Source organism: Schistocerca nitens, chromosome 1 (assembly GCF_023898315.1).
Source record: "Schistocerca nitens isolate TAMUIC-IGC-003100 chromosome 1, iqSchNite1.1, whole genome shotgun sequence".
Taxonomy (NCBI): domain Eukaryota; kingdom Metazoa; phylum Arthropoda; class Insecta; order Orthoptera; family Acrididae; genus Schistocerca; species Schistocerca nitens.
The window spans coordinates 157,308,839-157,326,573 of NC_064614.1; the positions used below are offsets into that span (position 1 = coordinate 157,308,839).

General features: G+C 40.8%; 1 protein-coding gene across 2 annotated transcripts in view; it reads left to right on the top strand.

Moving 5' to 3' along the window:
- The window catches only part of LOC126243961 (putative inorganic phosphate cotransporter), a 212,832-nt gene that overhangs the window by 146,387 nt on the left and 48,710 nt on the right, over window positions 1-17,735 (top strand). For both annotated transcript variants that reach the window (XM_049948201.1, XM_049948202.1), the window contains one exon: window positions 12,162-12,311. In XM_049948201.1, coding sequence (XP_049804158.1) covers window positions 12,162-12,311 — 150 coding nt within the window. The remainder of the gene's footprint in view (window positions 1-12,161; window positions 12,312-17,735) is intronic.

Here is a 17,735-nt window from a genome sequence, read left to right on the forward strand (position 1 = left end):
TAGAAATATACCCAAAGTCTTACTGCAGTTACACAAAGTGGGCTAAAAAGGTTTTTAACATCCCTGGAAGGAACTTAAAATGATTGCCAAAAATTATGTAAAATTGGAAAGACTGTTAATTCAATAAAATATTTCTAGCAACATTTTTACTCTTTTAAGATACAATTCATAAGATGGATAGATGAATTTCAATCAATGAGCAAAGTATCCAGAAAAAAATGTAAAAAGGATTTTGTGTGACCTTGTATTGTGCATATTTAATTGTGTGTCAAAGTATATAAATATATCTAAAAACAAAGATTATGTGACTTACCAAACGAAAGTGCTGGCAGGTCGATAGACACACAAACAAACATAAACATACATAGTAGTTAACCTTTCCTCCAAACCTCTCTCCCAATCCGAAACCTCTGTCCTATCCAAAGGCCTCACCTTCAGCCCCACTCACAGATTCAACCAAACAGCCCTCGTCAAAGATTTACTGTCCTACACCCGTACTCTCTGCTGGAAATATCACTTTGCCACGAAGAAAAATGATCCTAATCCTACTCCTAATGATCCAACTCCCCAAGACACTATCCAAATTGAACCCTGCCTGGAACAGTTCCGTCCTCCGTCACAGCGGGACCCACCTCCTCTTCCTCAAAATCACCCTCTCCAAACCTTCCAGGAATTTCTGACTTCCAGCCTTGCCTCTCAATCCTTCTTAAAAAACCTTAATCCTACTCCCAACATCACCACTGCTGAAGCCCAGGCTATCCGTGATCTGAAGGCTGACTGATCCATCGTCATTCTTCCGGCGGACAAGGGTTCCACGACCGTGGTACTTGATCGTCGGGAGTATGTGGCTGAGGGACTGCGTCAGCTTTCAGACAACACCACATACAAAGTTTGCCAAGGTAATCCCATTCCTGATGTCCAGTCGGAGCTTCAAGGAATCCTCAGAACCTTAGGCCCCCTACAAAACCTTTCACCTGACTCCATCAACCTCCTGACCCCACCGACACCCCACACCCTTACCTTCTACCTTCTTCCTAAAATTCACAAACCCAATCATCCCGGCCGCCCCATTGTAGCTGGTTACCAAGCCCCCACAGAACGTATCTCTGCATACGTAGATCAACACCTTCAACCCATTACATGCAGTCTCCCATCCTTCATCAAAGACACCAACCACTTTCTCAAACGCCTGGAGTCCTTACCCAATCTGTTACCCCCAGAAACCATCCTTGTAACCATTGATGCCACTTCCTTATACACAAATATTCCGCACGTCCAGGGCCTCGCTGCGATGGAGCACTTCCTTTCACGCCGATCACCTGCCACCCTACCTAAAACCTCTTTCCTCATTACCTTAGCCAGCTTCATCCTGACCCACAACTTCTTCACTTTTGAAGGCCAAACATACCAACAATTAAAGGGAACAACCATGGGTACCAGGATGGCCCCCTCGTACGCCAACCTATTCATGGGTCGCTTAGAGGAAGCCTTCTTGGTTACCCAGGCCTGCCAACCCAAAGTTTGGTACAGATTTATTGATGACATCTTCATGATCTGGACTCACAGTGAAGAAGAACTCCAGAATTTCCTCTCCAACCTCAACTCCTTTGGTGCCATCAGATTCACCTGGTCCTACTCCAAATCCCATGCCACTTTCCTTGACGTTGACCTCCATCTGTCCAATGGCCAGCTTCACACCTCCGTCCACATCAAACCCACCAACAAGCAACGGTACCTCCATTATGTCAGCTGCCACCCATTCCACATCAAACGGTCCCTTCCCTACAGCCTAGGTCTTCGTGGCAAACGAATCTGCTCCAGTCCGGAATCCCTGAACCATTACACCAACAACCTGACAACAGCTTTCGCATCCCACAACTAGCCTCCCGACCTGGTACAGAAGCAAATAACCAGAGCCACTTCCTCATCCCCTCAAACCCAGAACCTCCCACAGAAGAACCACAAAAGTTCCCCACTTGTGACAGGATGCTTTCCGGGACTGGATCAGACTCTGAATGTGGCTCTCCAGCAGGGATACGACTTCCTCAAATCCTGCCCTGAAATGAGATCCATCCTTCATGAAATCCTCCCCACTTCACCTAGAGTGTCTTTCCACTGTAGCTGGCCGCGGTGGTCTAGCGGTTCTAGGTGCTCAGTCCGGAACCGCGTGACTGCTACGGTCGCAGGTTCGAATCCTGCCTCGGGCATGGATGTGTGTGATGTCCTTAGGTTAGTTAGGTTTAAGTAGTTCTAAGTTCTAGGGGACTGATGACCACAGATGTTAAGTCCCATAGTGCTCAGAGCCATTTGAACCATTTTTTTCCGCCGTCCACCTAACCTTCGTAACCTCTTAGTTCATCCCTATGAAATCCCCAAACCACCTTCCCTACCCTCTGGCTCCTACCCTTGTAACCGCCCCCGGTGTAAAACCTGTCCCATGCATCATCCCACCACCACCTACTCCAGTCCTGTAACCCGGAAGGTGTACACGATCAAAGGCAGAGCCACGTGTGAAAGCACCCACGTGATTTACCAACTGACCTGCCTACACTGTGATGCATTCTATGTGGGAATGACCAGCAACAAACTGCCCATTCACATGAATGGACACAGGCATACAGTGTTTGTTGGTAATGAGGATCACCCTGTGGCTAAACATGCCTTGGTGCACGGCCAGCACATCTCGGCACAGTGTTACACCGTCCGGGTTATCTGGATACTTCTCACTAACACCAACCTATCCGAACTCCGGAGATGGGAACTTGCTCTTCAATATATCCTCTCTTCCCGTTATCCACCAGGCCTCAATCTCCGCTAATTTCAAGTTGCCGCCACTCATACCTCACCTGTCATTCAGCAACATCTTTGCCTCTGCACTTCCGCCTCGACTGACATCTCTGCCCAAACTGTTTGCCTTCGAATATGTCTGCTTGTGTCTGTACATGTGTGGATGGATATGTGTGTGTGTGCGAGTGTATACCCGTCCTTTTTTCCCCCCTAAGGTAAGTCTTTCCGCTCCCGGGATTGGAATGACTCCTTACCCTCTCCTGTAAAACCCACATTCATCTTTCCCTTTCCTTCCCTCTTTCCTGACGAAGCAGCCGTTGGTTGTGAAAGCTAGAATTTTGTGTGTATGTTTGTGTTTGTTTGTGTGTCTATCGACCTGCCAGCGCTTTTGTTTGGTAAGTCACATCATCTTTGTTTTTAGATATATTTTTCCCGCGTGGAATGTTTCCCTCTATTATATACAAAGTATATAAATATGTCAAAGTATATGAATAAACAGTCAGAACATTACAGCGCTATAGAATTCGTTTTATATAAGCAGCAAACCTTGCTGTAACAGGGAAAAGATGGGCACCTGTAGAACAATGCTTCTGCCAGAGCACAAGAAGGGCAAATTTATTCCTCTTTAAAAAATTTTTTGACAGAAAAGTGGGGAACCAGCTGCCTTAATTCTCATTCTGCCTTTGTGGCAGGTGAATATAATTTGCACTTTTTGTGTGCAGTAAGAGAGAAGCAGAGAGCCAGTGACAGTGGCAGAGGGAAGAGACAATGCCATTGGGAGAGACAGAGAGATGAGACAGTGACTGTGGGAGAGAGAACGTGGCAGTAAAAGGGAAACACAGATGGATAATGGCAATCGCACTGGGAGCCGAAGACAGAGGAGATACTGATAGTGAGTGAGAGACAGTGGCAGTAAGAGAGAGAGAGAGAGAGAGAGAGAGAGAGAGAGAGAGAGAGAGAGATGGGTGGTGATAGAAGCAGTGGAAGCAAAAGAGAAAGAAGACAGTGGAGATAAAAAATACAGATGAATGGAGACCATACATATGCTTGGAGGCTCTGAACCCTCCCATACTGGCGAACTTTAACACATGGCCATGGGGGAGACAAAATTTGGACCAAAAATTTAAACACCTGAGTACAGGGGAAAAAATGAGTTGAACCCCCACAATTTGTGAGCTGCTAAGGTGTGGTGGGGATAGTGGCAGTGGGAAAGAAAGACAAAAAGATACAATGGGTCCCAGACACTTGAGCAATATTCTGAGTGGAGAACACAAGTGACTTGTCAGTAGTCTCATTTATAGACAGACTGCATTTTCTCCATATCCTGCCAACAAACCAAATTTGCCAGCTGCGTTACATGTGAATAAGCCTCTGTGATCATTCCGTTTCATATCCCTACAAACTGTTACATCCAGGTATTTGTATGAGTTGACTGTGATTCATTATAGAGAGCTGCATTATTTATGAAAAGTCTGAGGTTGCAGTTAATATTGTCCACTACCAGATCAATAATATACAACATGCATAACAGAGGTCTCAACACAGTTCCCTGGGACACACATATACATCTACTTCTGCTGATTACTCTCCATCCAAGATAACATGTTGTGTCCAGCCAACAGAAATCCTCTACCCCGTTACAATTTTTGTTTCGTAACCCCTGTAAACTTACAGGGGTTGAACAAAAATGGGGAAACACTGAGAGAAATTAATACCTGACCATAACTGCAGTTGCTAGCCAAGCCTGCAGTTGGCATTGCTGTATCTGACCATGAACAGGAAATGTGCAATGCCCCCAATACATTGCAAGTTTCAGTTGTGGTGAGAAAAGTGTTCTTTGTAGTTGTAGGTGTATTATGCCTGAGCTAAGTGAATCAGATGTAGGCATATCGTTGGTGCTTGTATGATGGGTGTTTCCACAACCAAGATAGCTAAAGTATTCAGTATTTCAAGAGACATTATACCAAGATGAAATAGGAGATACGATACTGCATGAAGAGTTTGACAAAGCATTGAAAGACCTAAGTTGAAACAAGGCCCTGGGGGTAGACAACATTCCATTAGAACTACTGACAGCCTTGGGAGAGCCAGCCCTGACAAAACTCTACCATCTAGTGAGCAAGATGTATGAGACAGGCGAAATACCCTCAGACTTCAAGAAGAATATAATAATTTCAATCCCAAAGATAGCAGGTGTTGACAGATGTGAAAATTACAGAACTATCATTTTAATAAGTCACAGCTGCAAAATACTAACGTGAATTCTTTACAGACGAGTGGAAAAACTGGTAGAAGCCAACCTCGGGGAAGATCAGTTTGGATTCCGTAGAAATGTTGGAACACGTGAGGCAATACTGACCCTACGACTTATCTTAGAAGATAGAGTAAGGAAAGGCAAACCTACTTTTCTAGCATTTGTAGACTTAGAGAAAGCTTTTGACAATGTTGACTGGAATACTCTTTTTCAAATTCTGACGATGGCAGGCGTAAAATAAAGAAAGCTAAAGGCTATTTACAATTTGTACAGAAACCAGATGGCAGTTATAAGGGTCGAGGGGCATGAAAGGGAAGCAGTGGTTGGGAAGGGAGTGAGACAGGGTTGTAGCCTATCCCCGATGTTATTCAGTCTGTATATTGAGCAAGCAGTAAAGGAAACAAAAGAAAAATTTGGAGTAGGAATTAAAATCCATGGAGAAGAAATAAAAACTTTGAGGTTCGCCGATGACATTGTAATTCTGTCAGAGACAGCAAAGGACCTGGAAGAGCAGCTGAACAGAATGGACAGTGTCTTGAAAGGAGGATATAAGATGAACATCAACAAAAGCAAAACGAGGATAATGGAATGGTTCAAATGGCTCTGAGCACTATGGGACTTAACATCTGTGGTCATCAGTCCCCTAGAACTTAGAACTACTTAAACCTAACTAACCTAAGGACGTCACACACATCCATGCCCGAGGCAGGATTCGAACCTGCGACCGTAGCGGTCACGCGGTTCCAGACTGAAGCGCGTAGAACCACACGGCCACACCGGCCGGCGGATAATGGAATGTAGTCAAATTAAATCGGGTGATGCTGTGGGAATTAGATTAGCAAATGAGACTCTTAAAGTAGTAAAGGAGTTTTGCTATTTGGGGAGCAAGATAACTGATGATGTTCAAAGTAGAGAGGATATGAAATGTAGACTGGCAATGGCAAGGAAAGCGTTTCTGAAGAAGAGAAATTTGTTAACATCAAGTATAGATTTAAGTGTCAGGAAGTTGTTTCTGAAAGTATTTGTATGGAGTGTAGCCTTGTATGGAAGTGAAACATGGATGATAAATAGTTTAGACAAGAAGAGAATAGAAGCTTTCGAAATATGGTGTTACAGAAGAATGCTGAAAATTAGATGAATAGATCACATAACTAATGAGGAGGTACTGAATAGAATAGGAGAGAACAGAAATTTGTGGCACAACTTGACTAGAAGAAGGGATCGGTTGGTAGGGCATGTTCTGAGACATTAAGGGATCACCAATTTAGTATTGGAGGGAAGCGTGGAGAGTAAGAATCGTAAAGGGAGATTAAGAAATGAATGCATTAAACAGATTCAGAAGGATGTAGGTTGCAGTAGGTACTGAGAGATAAAGAAGCTTGCACAGGATAGAGTAGCATGGAGAGCTGCATCAAACCGGTCTCTGGACTGAAGACCACAACAACAACAACATACTAAGGATTTATACCACATACAGGGAAAGCAGAAAAATTCCATCCACTTAGTCACAATGTGGTCAGAAGTCTGTGTTGAGTGATCATGGTGGAAAGTCATTGAAGAAGATTTTGACCAAAAATAAAGAGGATGCCAGCTGCAAAAGTCACTGCAGAACTGAATGTCACACTCACAAACCATGTTAGCACCAAACCAACATGTCGGGAGCTCCATAAGCTGGGAATTTCAGTATGAGCTGGAATTCCAAAACAACACATCAGTGATGCATATGCCCGTGACAGGAAAACATAAGCCATAATACCTGAACTATGGAGCAGTGGAAGAAAGTTATTTGCTTAAATGACTCCCGTCTCATGCTAGTTCCAGCTTCTGGGCAAGTATACATCTGGTGTACACCATCCCAAGCCTATGATGCAGACTGCATGTTGCCAAAAGTGAAAAAAGATGGGGATACAGTGATGGTTTGTACAGCTGTATAATGGGCCCCATGGTTATTCTGCAGGATCACATTACTTCCAATGATTACGTGAAGATTTTGGCTGACCAGGTTCATCCCATGGTACAATATTTGTTTTGCAGTGGTGACACTGTGTTCCAAGATGACAGGCCCCCTGTTCACATTGCTCACATAATCCAGGACTGGTTTTGTGACCATGGTTATAAATTGTTGCATCTGCCCTAGCTACCACAGTCACCAGTTCAATTTTGGTGAGCCTTTGTGGCACATATGGCAAAGAAGCATACATTATGGCTATCCTCCTCCATGACTGTTACCTGAACTATTCTGCAGGAAGAATAGTATAAGATTCCCATGAAAATCATACAGGACCCGTATTTACCCACTTCAAAACGATCAGATGCTAATCAAAATATCCATGGGTGTACTGCTGGTCTACAGTGTCCAACGGGCACAATATTTCAGCGATCATACATGTCGCCATCATCAGGTAAACTGACGGACTGAGCTCCTGTGAACGTGCCGGTATGAAGATCCGTACGCTATGGCTGCTCAGAGGGAACTGGGTTCGGTCGCGGCGGCGGCCGATTTAAATATCCTCCGCCCGCAGCGCACTCCCTCCGCCGTCCGCGCCCCGTGCCACGGTGGTGCGGTGGAACAGATTGCGACGGTGTCTGTGATGATGTCGGTGTGATGGGTCTGTCCGCCATGATCATCACAACTATACATTTGCTCGATTTACTCTTGATTAATCCAATCGCTGGTTCCCAAGCCTTGCTAAGATTATAGTCACAGTCATGGTTTATGAGGTCGTCATTGTGCGAATTTCGATGGCCTCTCTAGCAATGCTGTCCCAGTATCTCGACGTCTGTACCAGAATCCTCATGCGTTCACACTCCATAGCGTGATTTTCCAACAAACAATGTTCAGCGACCGCCGACTTGCTCGGATACATCAGTTGAGTGTGCCTCTGGTGTTCACGGCATCGATCCTCGACGGTACGCATCGTCTGACCAATATACGACTTGCCACATTGACACAGAATCTGGTACATGCCGGCCTTCCTCAAACCGAGGTCATCTTTGGCGCTCCCCACCAGTGCACGAGTTTTATTCGGAGGACAAAACACAGTTCCGACCCGGTGTTTCTTCAAAATGTGGGCGATTTTTCCCAAGAGTGCACCTGTATATGGAATAAACGCAGTGCCTACCTTCTCCCTCGTAATTTCATCCATCTCCACAGGTTGTGCTGTAGTGGTTGGGTGGAGAGCACATTGAATCTGACACTCTGAGTACCCATTTTTTCGAAATACAGTTCTCAGATGTTCCAATTCCTGGGGTAGACTCTCTGCGTCAGAGATAGCGCGCACCCTACGTACTAGAGTTTTAAGGACCCCATTCCTCAGTGAAGGGTGGTGGCAGCTGTCTGTGTGCAAATACAGGTCAGTGTGCATTGTCTTCTGATACACCCCATGACCTAGGGTCAGTCCTTCTTTTGACCAAGACGTCAAGGAAAGGTAATTTACCCTCCATTTCAGTCTCCATAGTTAATTTGATGTTGGGGTGTATGGAGTTTAGATGTGTAAGGAAGTCAAGGAGTTTATCCATACCATGTGGCCAGATGATGAACGTGTCGTCCACGTAATGGAAAAAGCAAGTAGGTTTCCATTCGGATGACGACAGAGCTTCCTCCTCGAAGTTCTCCAAGTACAAATTTGCTACCACCGGTGAGAGTGGGCTACCCATGGCGACTCCCTCCATTTGTTCGTAATATTCTCCATTAAAAAGAAAATACGTGGAAGTCAAGACATGCCTAAAAAGTTCAGTGGTCTTCTCGTCAAACTTCTGACTAATCAATTCTAGTGACTCTCGCAGGGGTACCCTCGTAAACAAGGAAACGACGTCAAAACTCACTGTGATATCTGACTCATCCAACCTGAAGCTATCAAGGAATTTAACAAAATCCATGGAATTACGGATGTGATGAGGGCATTTACCCACATGAGGACTTAAAATCCCTGTCAGGTATTTGGCCAACAAATATGTAGGTGCCCTGATGTTACAATGGGGAGTAATGGTACCTCCTCTTGTGAACCTTCGGGAGTCCATATAGTCTAGGCAATACCGGACCTTGGGGTAACAATTTCTTGGCGTCACCCTCCGGTAAATCTACGTCCTTGAGAAGCGACCTCGTCTTGTTCTCCACCTTCTTTGTAGGGCCAATGCTGATCTTCCGGTAGGAATCGTCATTTAGCAGGCTCTGCAGATCCTGTTTTCGAGGGCAACAGCTTTCCTACATTGTATTAGGCATAGTGACATGTTGTGTTTTGGTATTTCAATGTTTTTGCCCACCCCTGTATTTTTGTGAACAAATACTGGTGAGGTATTGAGTCAGATGTTTTATAGAAATCAAGAAATATGGAATTTCCATGATTTCCTTTACTCATGGCTCCCAGGATGCCACGTGAGGAAAGCACAAATTGGGTTTTGCATGATTGATGTTTTTGGAATGCTCACTGATTGACATGCAGATATAATTTTATTTCACAAACAACAGGCAGACATAAACGAGATTGGATGATGGTTTTGTGTATCATTACTATTGTGCTTCTTGTACATAGTTGTTTTCGTTTCAAGGGATCTGTGCTGTTTTGTGGTTAAGGGGCTCCGGAAAGGCTCAAAATCATGAAAAGTTCAATTTTTACTTTTTTGCGTTTTCTGAATCTGCAGACTATTACCTTTTAATAGATATATAATTTATTCAATTCCGAAGACTACAACTATTTTTAATTTTTTTTTGAAATGTGTTCTACATGGGCGTGACCCACTGTGGCGCTGTTAAACTGCTGTCAAATGGTGTTATTATTAACGTCCGTGTTCATCAGGTACATTTTAGTGATGTGAGATAAAGTATGTGTTGTGGCTAACCTGTGATGGTTCAATATATATCGCTGGTGTGATTGTCGATTGTTTCATGTTTATTTACTCTGCCGTTATCTCGAAAATATTCGTAATTAATTCTGTTTCTTGAGTCTCTGTTTTGTTGAAGTATAATAATGAGTAAAAGTAAAGTTATTAGAAATCCTCTGAAGGCTTTTAAGAAAAGGAGAAATGTTGGAAAGCCAAAGGTATTTAGAAATATGGGAATGAAGATAGGTTCTAACATGGTACGAGCGATGCTTGCTTTAGACAAGGAACGCCTTTGGGCTGCAGACAGGGCTGTAAAGAGTCTAGAAATACAAGCAAGAGTAAACAGGAGGAGGAACAAGAGGAAGCTGGAGGAGGAGTTTGCAGAGGATGAAGATAATCCATCCTATGGACCTGGAATGCGCTAAAAAGTTAATCCAATCTTTGTCGCTCGATTCCCAAAACTTTTATTTTCTCATACTAATTACATGTTTTCTAAGGATCTTCCAAACATATTTGTTTCAAACTTTCAGTAAATGTTACACAGTACCTTCTGCATAATTTAACACAGCCTTTTTCCAAAAAACTGTATATTTTTGGATATATAAATAAAAAATTGCAAAAAAATGTTGTGAATTTTCATTACAATTGAAAAAAAATCATCTTTAACAACTGAACTAAAATTTTGTAAAATCCCTGTGTTAAGTTGTAGCCCATATTCCAATAAATAATCTGTAAAAAGTTCAACTTCCTACCTCAAATACTTTGTGAGGAAAGATGTAATTTATAAGCATTATTTTAACATTGCAAGTATAGGGCGTTCTGGAGCCCCTTAAAATGAGAACCAACTTGGCTGCAAATTCAGTATATAGTCTGATAGGGATCTCAACCTGAGTTTTTATATATATGATGTGACTTACCAAACGAAAGCGCTGGCAGGTCGATAGACACACAAACAAACACAAACATACACACAAAATTCAAGCTTTCGCAACAAACTGTTGCCTCATCAGGAAAGAGGGAAGGAGAGGGAAAGACGAAAGGATGTGGGTTTTAAGGGAGAGGGTAAGGAGTCATTCCAATCCCAGGTACCTGTCCTTTTTTCCCCCTAAGGTAAGTCATTCCGCTCCCGGGATTGGAATGACTCCTTACCCACTCCCTTAAAACCCACATCCTTTCGTCTTTCCCTCTCCTTCCCTCTTTCCTGACGAGGCAACCATTGGTTGCGAAAGCTAGAATTTTGTGTGTATGTTTGTGTTTGTTTGTGTGTCTATCGACCTGCCAGCACTTTCGTTTGGTAAGTCACATCATCTTTATATATATATCTAAAAAGAAAGATGATGAGACTTACCAAACAAAAGCGCTGGCAGGTCGATAGACACACAAACAAACACAAATATACACACAAAATTCAAGCTTTCGCAACAAACTGTTGCCTCATCAGGAAAGAGGGGAAGGAGAGGGAAAGATGAAAGGATGTGGGTTTTAAGGGAGAGGATAAGGAGTCATTCCAATCCCGGGAGCGGAAAGACTTACCTTAGGGGGAAAAAAGGACAGGTATACACTCGCACACACACCCATATCCATCCACACATACAGTGTGGATGGATATGGGTGTGTGTGCGAGTGTATACCTGTCCTTTTTTCCCCCTAAGGTAAGTCTTTCCGCTCCCGGGATTGGAATGACTCCTTACCCTCTCCTGTAAAACCCACATTCATCTTTCCCTTTCCTTCCCTCTTTCCTGACGAAGCAGCCGTTGGTTGCGAAAGCTTGAATTTTGTGTGTATATTTGTGTTTGTTTGTGTGTCTATCGACCTGCCAGCGCTTTTGTTTGGTAAGTCTCATCATCTTTCTTTTTAGATATATTTTTCCACGTGGAATGTTTCCCTCTGTTATATTCATCTTTATATATATATATATATATATATATATATATATATATATATATATATATATATATATATATTCCTAACACTCACCAATCCTTTCCTTCTCTCTCTGCCTTTCCCTTCAACCATTCAGCCAGTAAAGGTCACTGAATCCAAAAGCTAATGTATTTCCAAATTTTTTGTTTTCTCCTAGCATTATTCAGTAAGTAGATTTTTTTTTTAATCTATGTATATTATGTTTTTGTACTACCTTGTGGTAGTAACAATGTGACCCAAAAGTGTACTGTGTTTGTTTTGGGCACTACATTTTGACCCATGTTATAACCTGGATATTTGGGCAATTACCTTAATGTACAATGTAGTATTAATATTTCTACTACATGATGTTACAGCCAAAATTAATACATTTCAGAGATATTCAACCCCTTGGCTTTCCATTATTACATCACCTCCCATGATAGCACTCACAATTGTCCATGCTTGCCAGTGTTGGGGATTTTGGACGCTTCTGACAGAAATGCCAACTTACATGTCTGACATCCTTAAGTTTGACATTTCTAAGGTAAGTGCACATAATTATTTTTCTCACATGTACGCCTCATGGCGTCCAAGGAATTACTTCCATATCTTTCACTGAAGTTCTACTGCTTTCTTCATATTCATATTTGAAATGCACTGAGATTGAATATGTGTTTACTTATTTATTTTTCTTCACATTTACAGCCTATTATCTAGCAAATTAAAATGAGGCCAAACAGTCACTTTTTGTGGATAGTAATAAATGTACATATTAATTTTTTATTCGTGGTTCTTATAAATAAACACTTTTTAAAAAGAACAAACTTGCAAAAAATTTTACTTTAATTTTTGCAAGTTGCATAAATTTCAGTTTATATCACTACCCATCTAGTAAGTTCAACACTGATATGGCATGTGATACTTTCAGTAGGGAAGACAATTTTCAAAAACAATAAATTAATTAATACTCATCTGTATTTGAAGACAGCAAGAGGTTGGCAGTGGCATCTAGTAGGTCTCAGATGTTTGATTAGTTTGAATGAAACATATATTTGTTCTTTTCCAATTAGTTACTGCCCCTTCAAGTTACTGCATAATATCTTCATAAAACTTTACAAAATCGTTTCCATTACAATGCAGACAGCAGAACACTACAGAAGACAACTTTGATGAATTTCACCATTTTACATATGCTACTACTGTCCAAAGAGCCACTGTCACACTTCACATTAATATTTGTATGTTAGGTATTTGTGCTAGATGTTTCTCAAAGATCACAGATTTTTAATTGAAATAGAGATTTAAACACAAGTGTATATTTTTTGTATAAAAAACTTAGGACAATCACACAGTGACAATAATGGTTTTAGATGATTGCATTTTTTGATTAGAAACTTCTATAAACCTAAACTTTTAAGTCACCTACATCTTAACAAATGTGCTTTTTGAGAAACTAAAAGGTTTTTTGAATGTGGTATATTACAATTAATTTTTATAGCTTTGTATTTTTTTTTACGTATTAGGTTTTGTTTACTTTTTCACTTTCACTCATACTTGTTTAGATACATCACTTCTAATGAAACAAACTGTATGACTGTAGTCAGCAAAGTGAAAACTAAAATTATATAATAAATTTCCACATATAAATGAGTAGAGTAAATTTATTTCAAATTTGTAGTATGACATGTTGCCACTAACATTTTAACAGGAGGTCTAAAAGATAACTGATTACTATTTCACACACACTGGTAATTTTTGAGAACATTTCTCATGGAGAACAGTGGTTCATTTTACTTGAAAATGAACATGAATGGTTACAACTGCAAGGTTACAACTGCAATAAACTTCCTTTTTTATTTTTTTTTATAAAGTTCTCTGTTTTGGTTTAATTTAGACCATCTTCAGACGTATCACCATGATGGTAGATAGTGGCGGTGAACAGAGCAGGCACTATGACTCCACAAATTAGTGTTTGTGCAGTCATAGCACTACGACTTCACAAGTTTTGTGGAATTGTAGCACCAACTCCATTCACCACCACTGTCTACCGTCATGGTGGTAGGTCTGAAGATGCTCTAAAACAGCCCGAAACTGGTAACCTCATGACAAAGAAGTTTCTTGTGGTTGTGATTGACCATGTTCATTTTCACATACATTACATTTTTATTTGTTCCAAATGGAGTAATAGGATGACAAAATTTGTTTGAGAAAAACTATGTTTCTGTAAACTCATGATTGATAGGAGTGCTCACATTAATTCTGACAAGTTAAAGTAATTTGGTTTCTGCATAAGCCCTTATATCTTGTGGAATTCATGTGTAAACATATATTTGAACTAAAAACATGGAACTATATCACATGATACAATTTGAGGTTGGTATCGGTCTCTTCATTTTCTTAGTTTTTGCCAAATTCCTGGTAATTTACACTTTCTAGCCACTCATATTCATTATTAGGGCCCAGATTTTTAGAAAATGAATTTTAGTCCTTCATTTTCTTGGAATAGCAGTTTTTAGATTCAAACAAATTGTTTTAGCATATTTGGAATCTTTTAATAAAAATATAATGAACACTAATATTAGAATACGAAAGTTTTATTGTAATTATGACACATTTATTCTTGTTCTTTACAGAAAGTAAAAATTAACTGTTCTTTATATAGGCACTTCAAAAATGCAAAAAAAGTTGAGATATTTACCAACGCTACAGTGGTCTTTTTGTAGTACTTTAATGAAAAGTCTTCTACTGAGAAAATTCTTTTTGTGTGTCACTGACATAAAAACACACTTGAAATGTGTCCTATCTATGAGCACAATCCATATCCTAATCTGCAGTTAACAAGAAATTTGCTATTGCATTTGATATTGCAGTACACAGTTAACCACATTTCTAAGTTTTGCAAAGTGAAACTTTTTCTTTTGTTTCTCAGTGCATTTTTGTAGGCTGAGAACAATCTCTCTACAGCACAAGAGGTCAATGATGCATATTTCACCAACATTTACTTGTGATCCCCAATACAGTACACCTTCCAACTTCTCCTCCTGAAAAACTGTGGACACTTTCATCATATGTTCGTATCTGGGATTCCTCTGAAGAATAATCCATAATTCAGTGATGTATGCTGTACCCACTGAGTCAGAGATTTCCTCCAGATACATCTGCACATCAGAGATAACATCCACAGCATCTTTCAGTAGTACAGATGTGGGCTCAGAGCATTGAATTGGAACAGGTAGATGTTGAAAGTAATCTCCTAAAAATTCCAAGGATGTGACATTTTTTTTTCTCAAGGACCATCTTGTCTTTTTCAATAAAAGCTGATTCACTAGAGTCGGCCGCGCGGGATTAGCCGAGCGGTCTAAGGCGCTGCAGTCATGGACTGTGTGGCTGGTCCTGGCGGAGGTTCGAGTCCTCCCTCGGGCATGGGCGTGTGTATTTGTCCTTAGGATAATTTAGGTTAAGTAGTGTGTAAGATTCGGGACTGATGACCTTAGCAGTTAAGTCCCATAAGATTTCACACACATTTGAACACAAGAGTCGGATGTGTAAACAACCTCTTTGACTTTTTGGTAGTATTCGGTATAATATAAAGCTGTCAAGAGCCAGCTGCACCAGCATGTAAGTATGATTTCGGGTGGGAAGGGAATGCTTGAACCTATTTCCTTAAAGTACTGAGTGCACAAAGGAGCTCTGAAAAATACTGCATTTGATATTGTTAACCTCAGGAAAATTATTTCTGACTTCCTTTGTTAGACAGTGTAGGCCAAGAGTAAGGCAGGTGTAATGGGTGATATGCAGTGGATCATACTGGGACAGAATTCCTTCATTGTTGTTCCTGCCTTTAACATATGCGCAGCACAGTCTGTTAGCAACAGCAAAAATTTATCATCCCTATCTTCTCCTGGCCACAGGCTGTGCATGTCATCCCTGGCAGTGGAGACTTCAGGTTTGTGATTCATGTTCACCAATTCTTTACACTGGAGTGGGTGGGGTTTTCATGGTGTCATGGAATCTTATTTCCCCATGACGATTTAAGCTATAAATTTACCCAACTGTCAGTGGTCTTGCCAATTGAAAGTGAAATATAATGGTCTCCAATGTATGTTTTAATACCAGCAATAGCCTTTGCGTACACCTGTTCTAAATCATTTTTGTACAATGTTGACTCATCTGGTATATTGCGGTCATTGAAACTCTCCAAGAAGCCCTTAAAGGTAGGGTTCTTTTGCACATTCCATGGCACATTAGTTGACACTAAATCCTTACACAAGTTTAGATAAAAGCTAAGCCCTACGCTACTTGTCATACAGGAAATTGATGGTTGAATCTGTTGTTTATTCTTTTTCCTAGTAATGCTCGTAAAGTTAGTTTCAGTATCTTTGTGTTGAAGTAAATGTGACTTTTTATCATGGTTTACCAAAATTAAAACAAACAAACACCAAGGAGATGGCAGTAGCAAAAAATAAGTATGTAATCACATAAAATTGTAACTTCAGTTGAATTGCATATGCACTTCAGAAAGCAAATTGTAAATTTTGATCTGAAAATCTGAGGGAAGAAGACTGACTAGCACAAAGACTGGTAGAGGGAATGACTGATAAAAATAACATGCTTGCTTACTTGTTTTTGACAGGCTTGGTAAAAAATTACTCAGCTGCCAGTGTTACCCAATTCATTGCTTCCAAGACCAACTTTTGATGATTTGTGTTTAGCAGGCATGACAAAATTACACTTAAAGCACACTACTCAATAGGAGTCAATGCAACTTTCCTTTGTAATTACAAAAATAAATAGACTCAAGTGTCACTGATTTGTTCCTTTAATGTATCTCTCTATTGGTAGATGACATTTAAGTAAAGACTAGCTAGGTTTTTCCAAGTGCAATGGCATAGGGACATATTCTGAAAGTGACAATGCGCCATACCCTATGTTGATTACAGAGTGGGCTGTATTTCTTATATGTTCCAGATTACAAAAACAAGTAGACTCAGGTGTCACCAATGCAGCAGCTTGCAAGCAAATTATCGAGTTATAAAGACAAGCAACAGTATGCCATACAAATTCTTGGTTTCAGTGCAGTGTATAAATGTATTCATTATGTGATTTCTTAAAATGTACAAATTCACATTATTGAGTTTCCCCAATACTAATACAAATGGAAATGAGCGTTTGGCGTCATTGACCGGGAGGTCCATTGCGGGGCAGGTCTGGCCACCTTGGTGCAGGTCTTATTACATTCGACACCACATTGGGTGACCTGCACACCAGATGGGGATGAAATGATGTTGAAGACAACACAACACCCAGTCCATGAGCAGAGAAAATCTCCGACCCAGCCGGAAATCGAACCCGGGCCCGTAGGACAGCAATCCATCACACTGACCACACAGCTATCAGGGCGGACAATACTAATACAGAAAATCTACCTAAAAACCATGTTTTTCTGCAAAAGTTCTCTTTACCCTCTACTTTTTCTTTGAAAGTACTATTTAACCCCTTTTAGACCTTTAAGTATGATTTAGTCCTTTTTAGGGTTTATAAGGTTAGAACCTTCAAATCTGGGCTCTATTCATTATTATGTGGTTATACTCAGACCTCAACTACATTTATTTATTTATGTGCAAAATCTTGTTCATGATGTGGGATAGAAGTTCTAACAATGCATAGCTGAAAAATATACTCATCAAGTGGCAACAAAACACGCACATAAAAAAAAGGTTTATAATTATGCAAACTTTCAGAGGCAGTGGATCCTTCTTCCAGCAGAAAAGCTGAAGGAGAACAAAGAGGGGTGAAGGAAAAGTACCAAAGAGGTCTAGGAAAAGGGGTACATTTTGGAAAAGCCATGCAGAACTGTGTGTCAGGGGAGAGTTAGCAGACGGGATGAAATGGAAAGACTGGTTATTGGGGACGGCACCAGGTGAATTTGAAAACCTGAGAGCTTAAAGGCAGAAGACAGGGTAATATG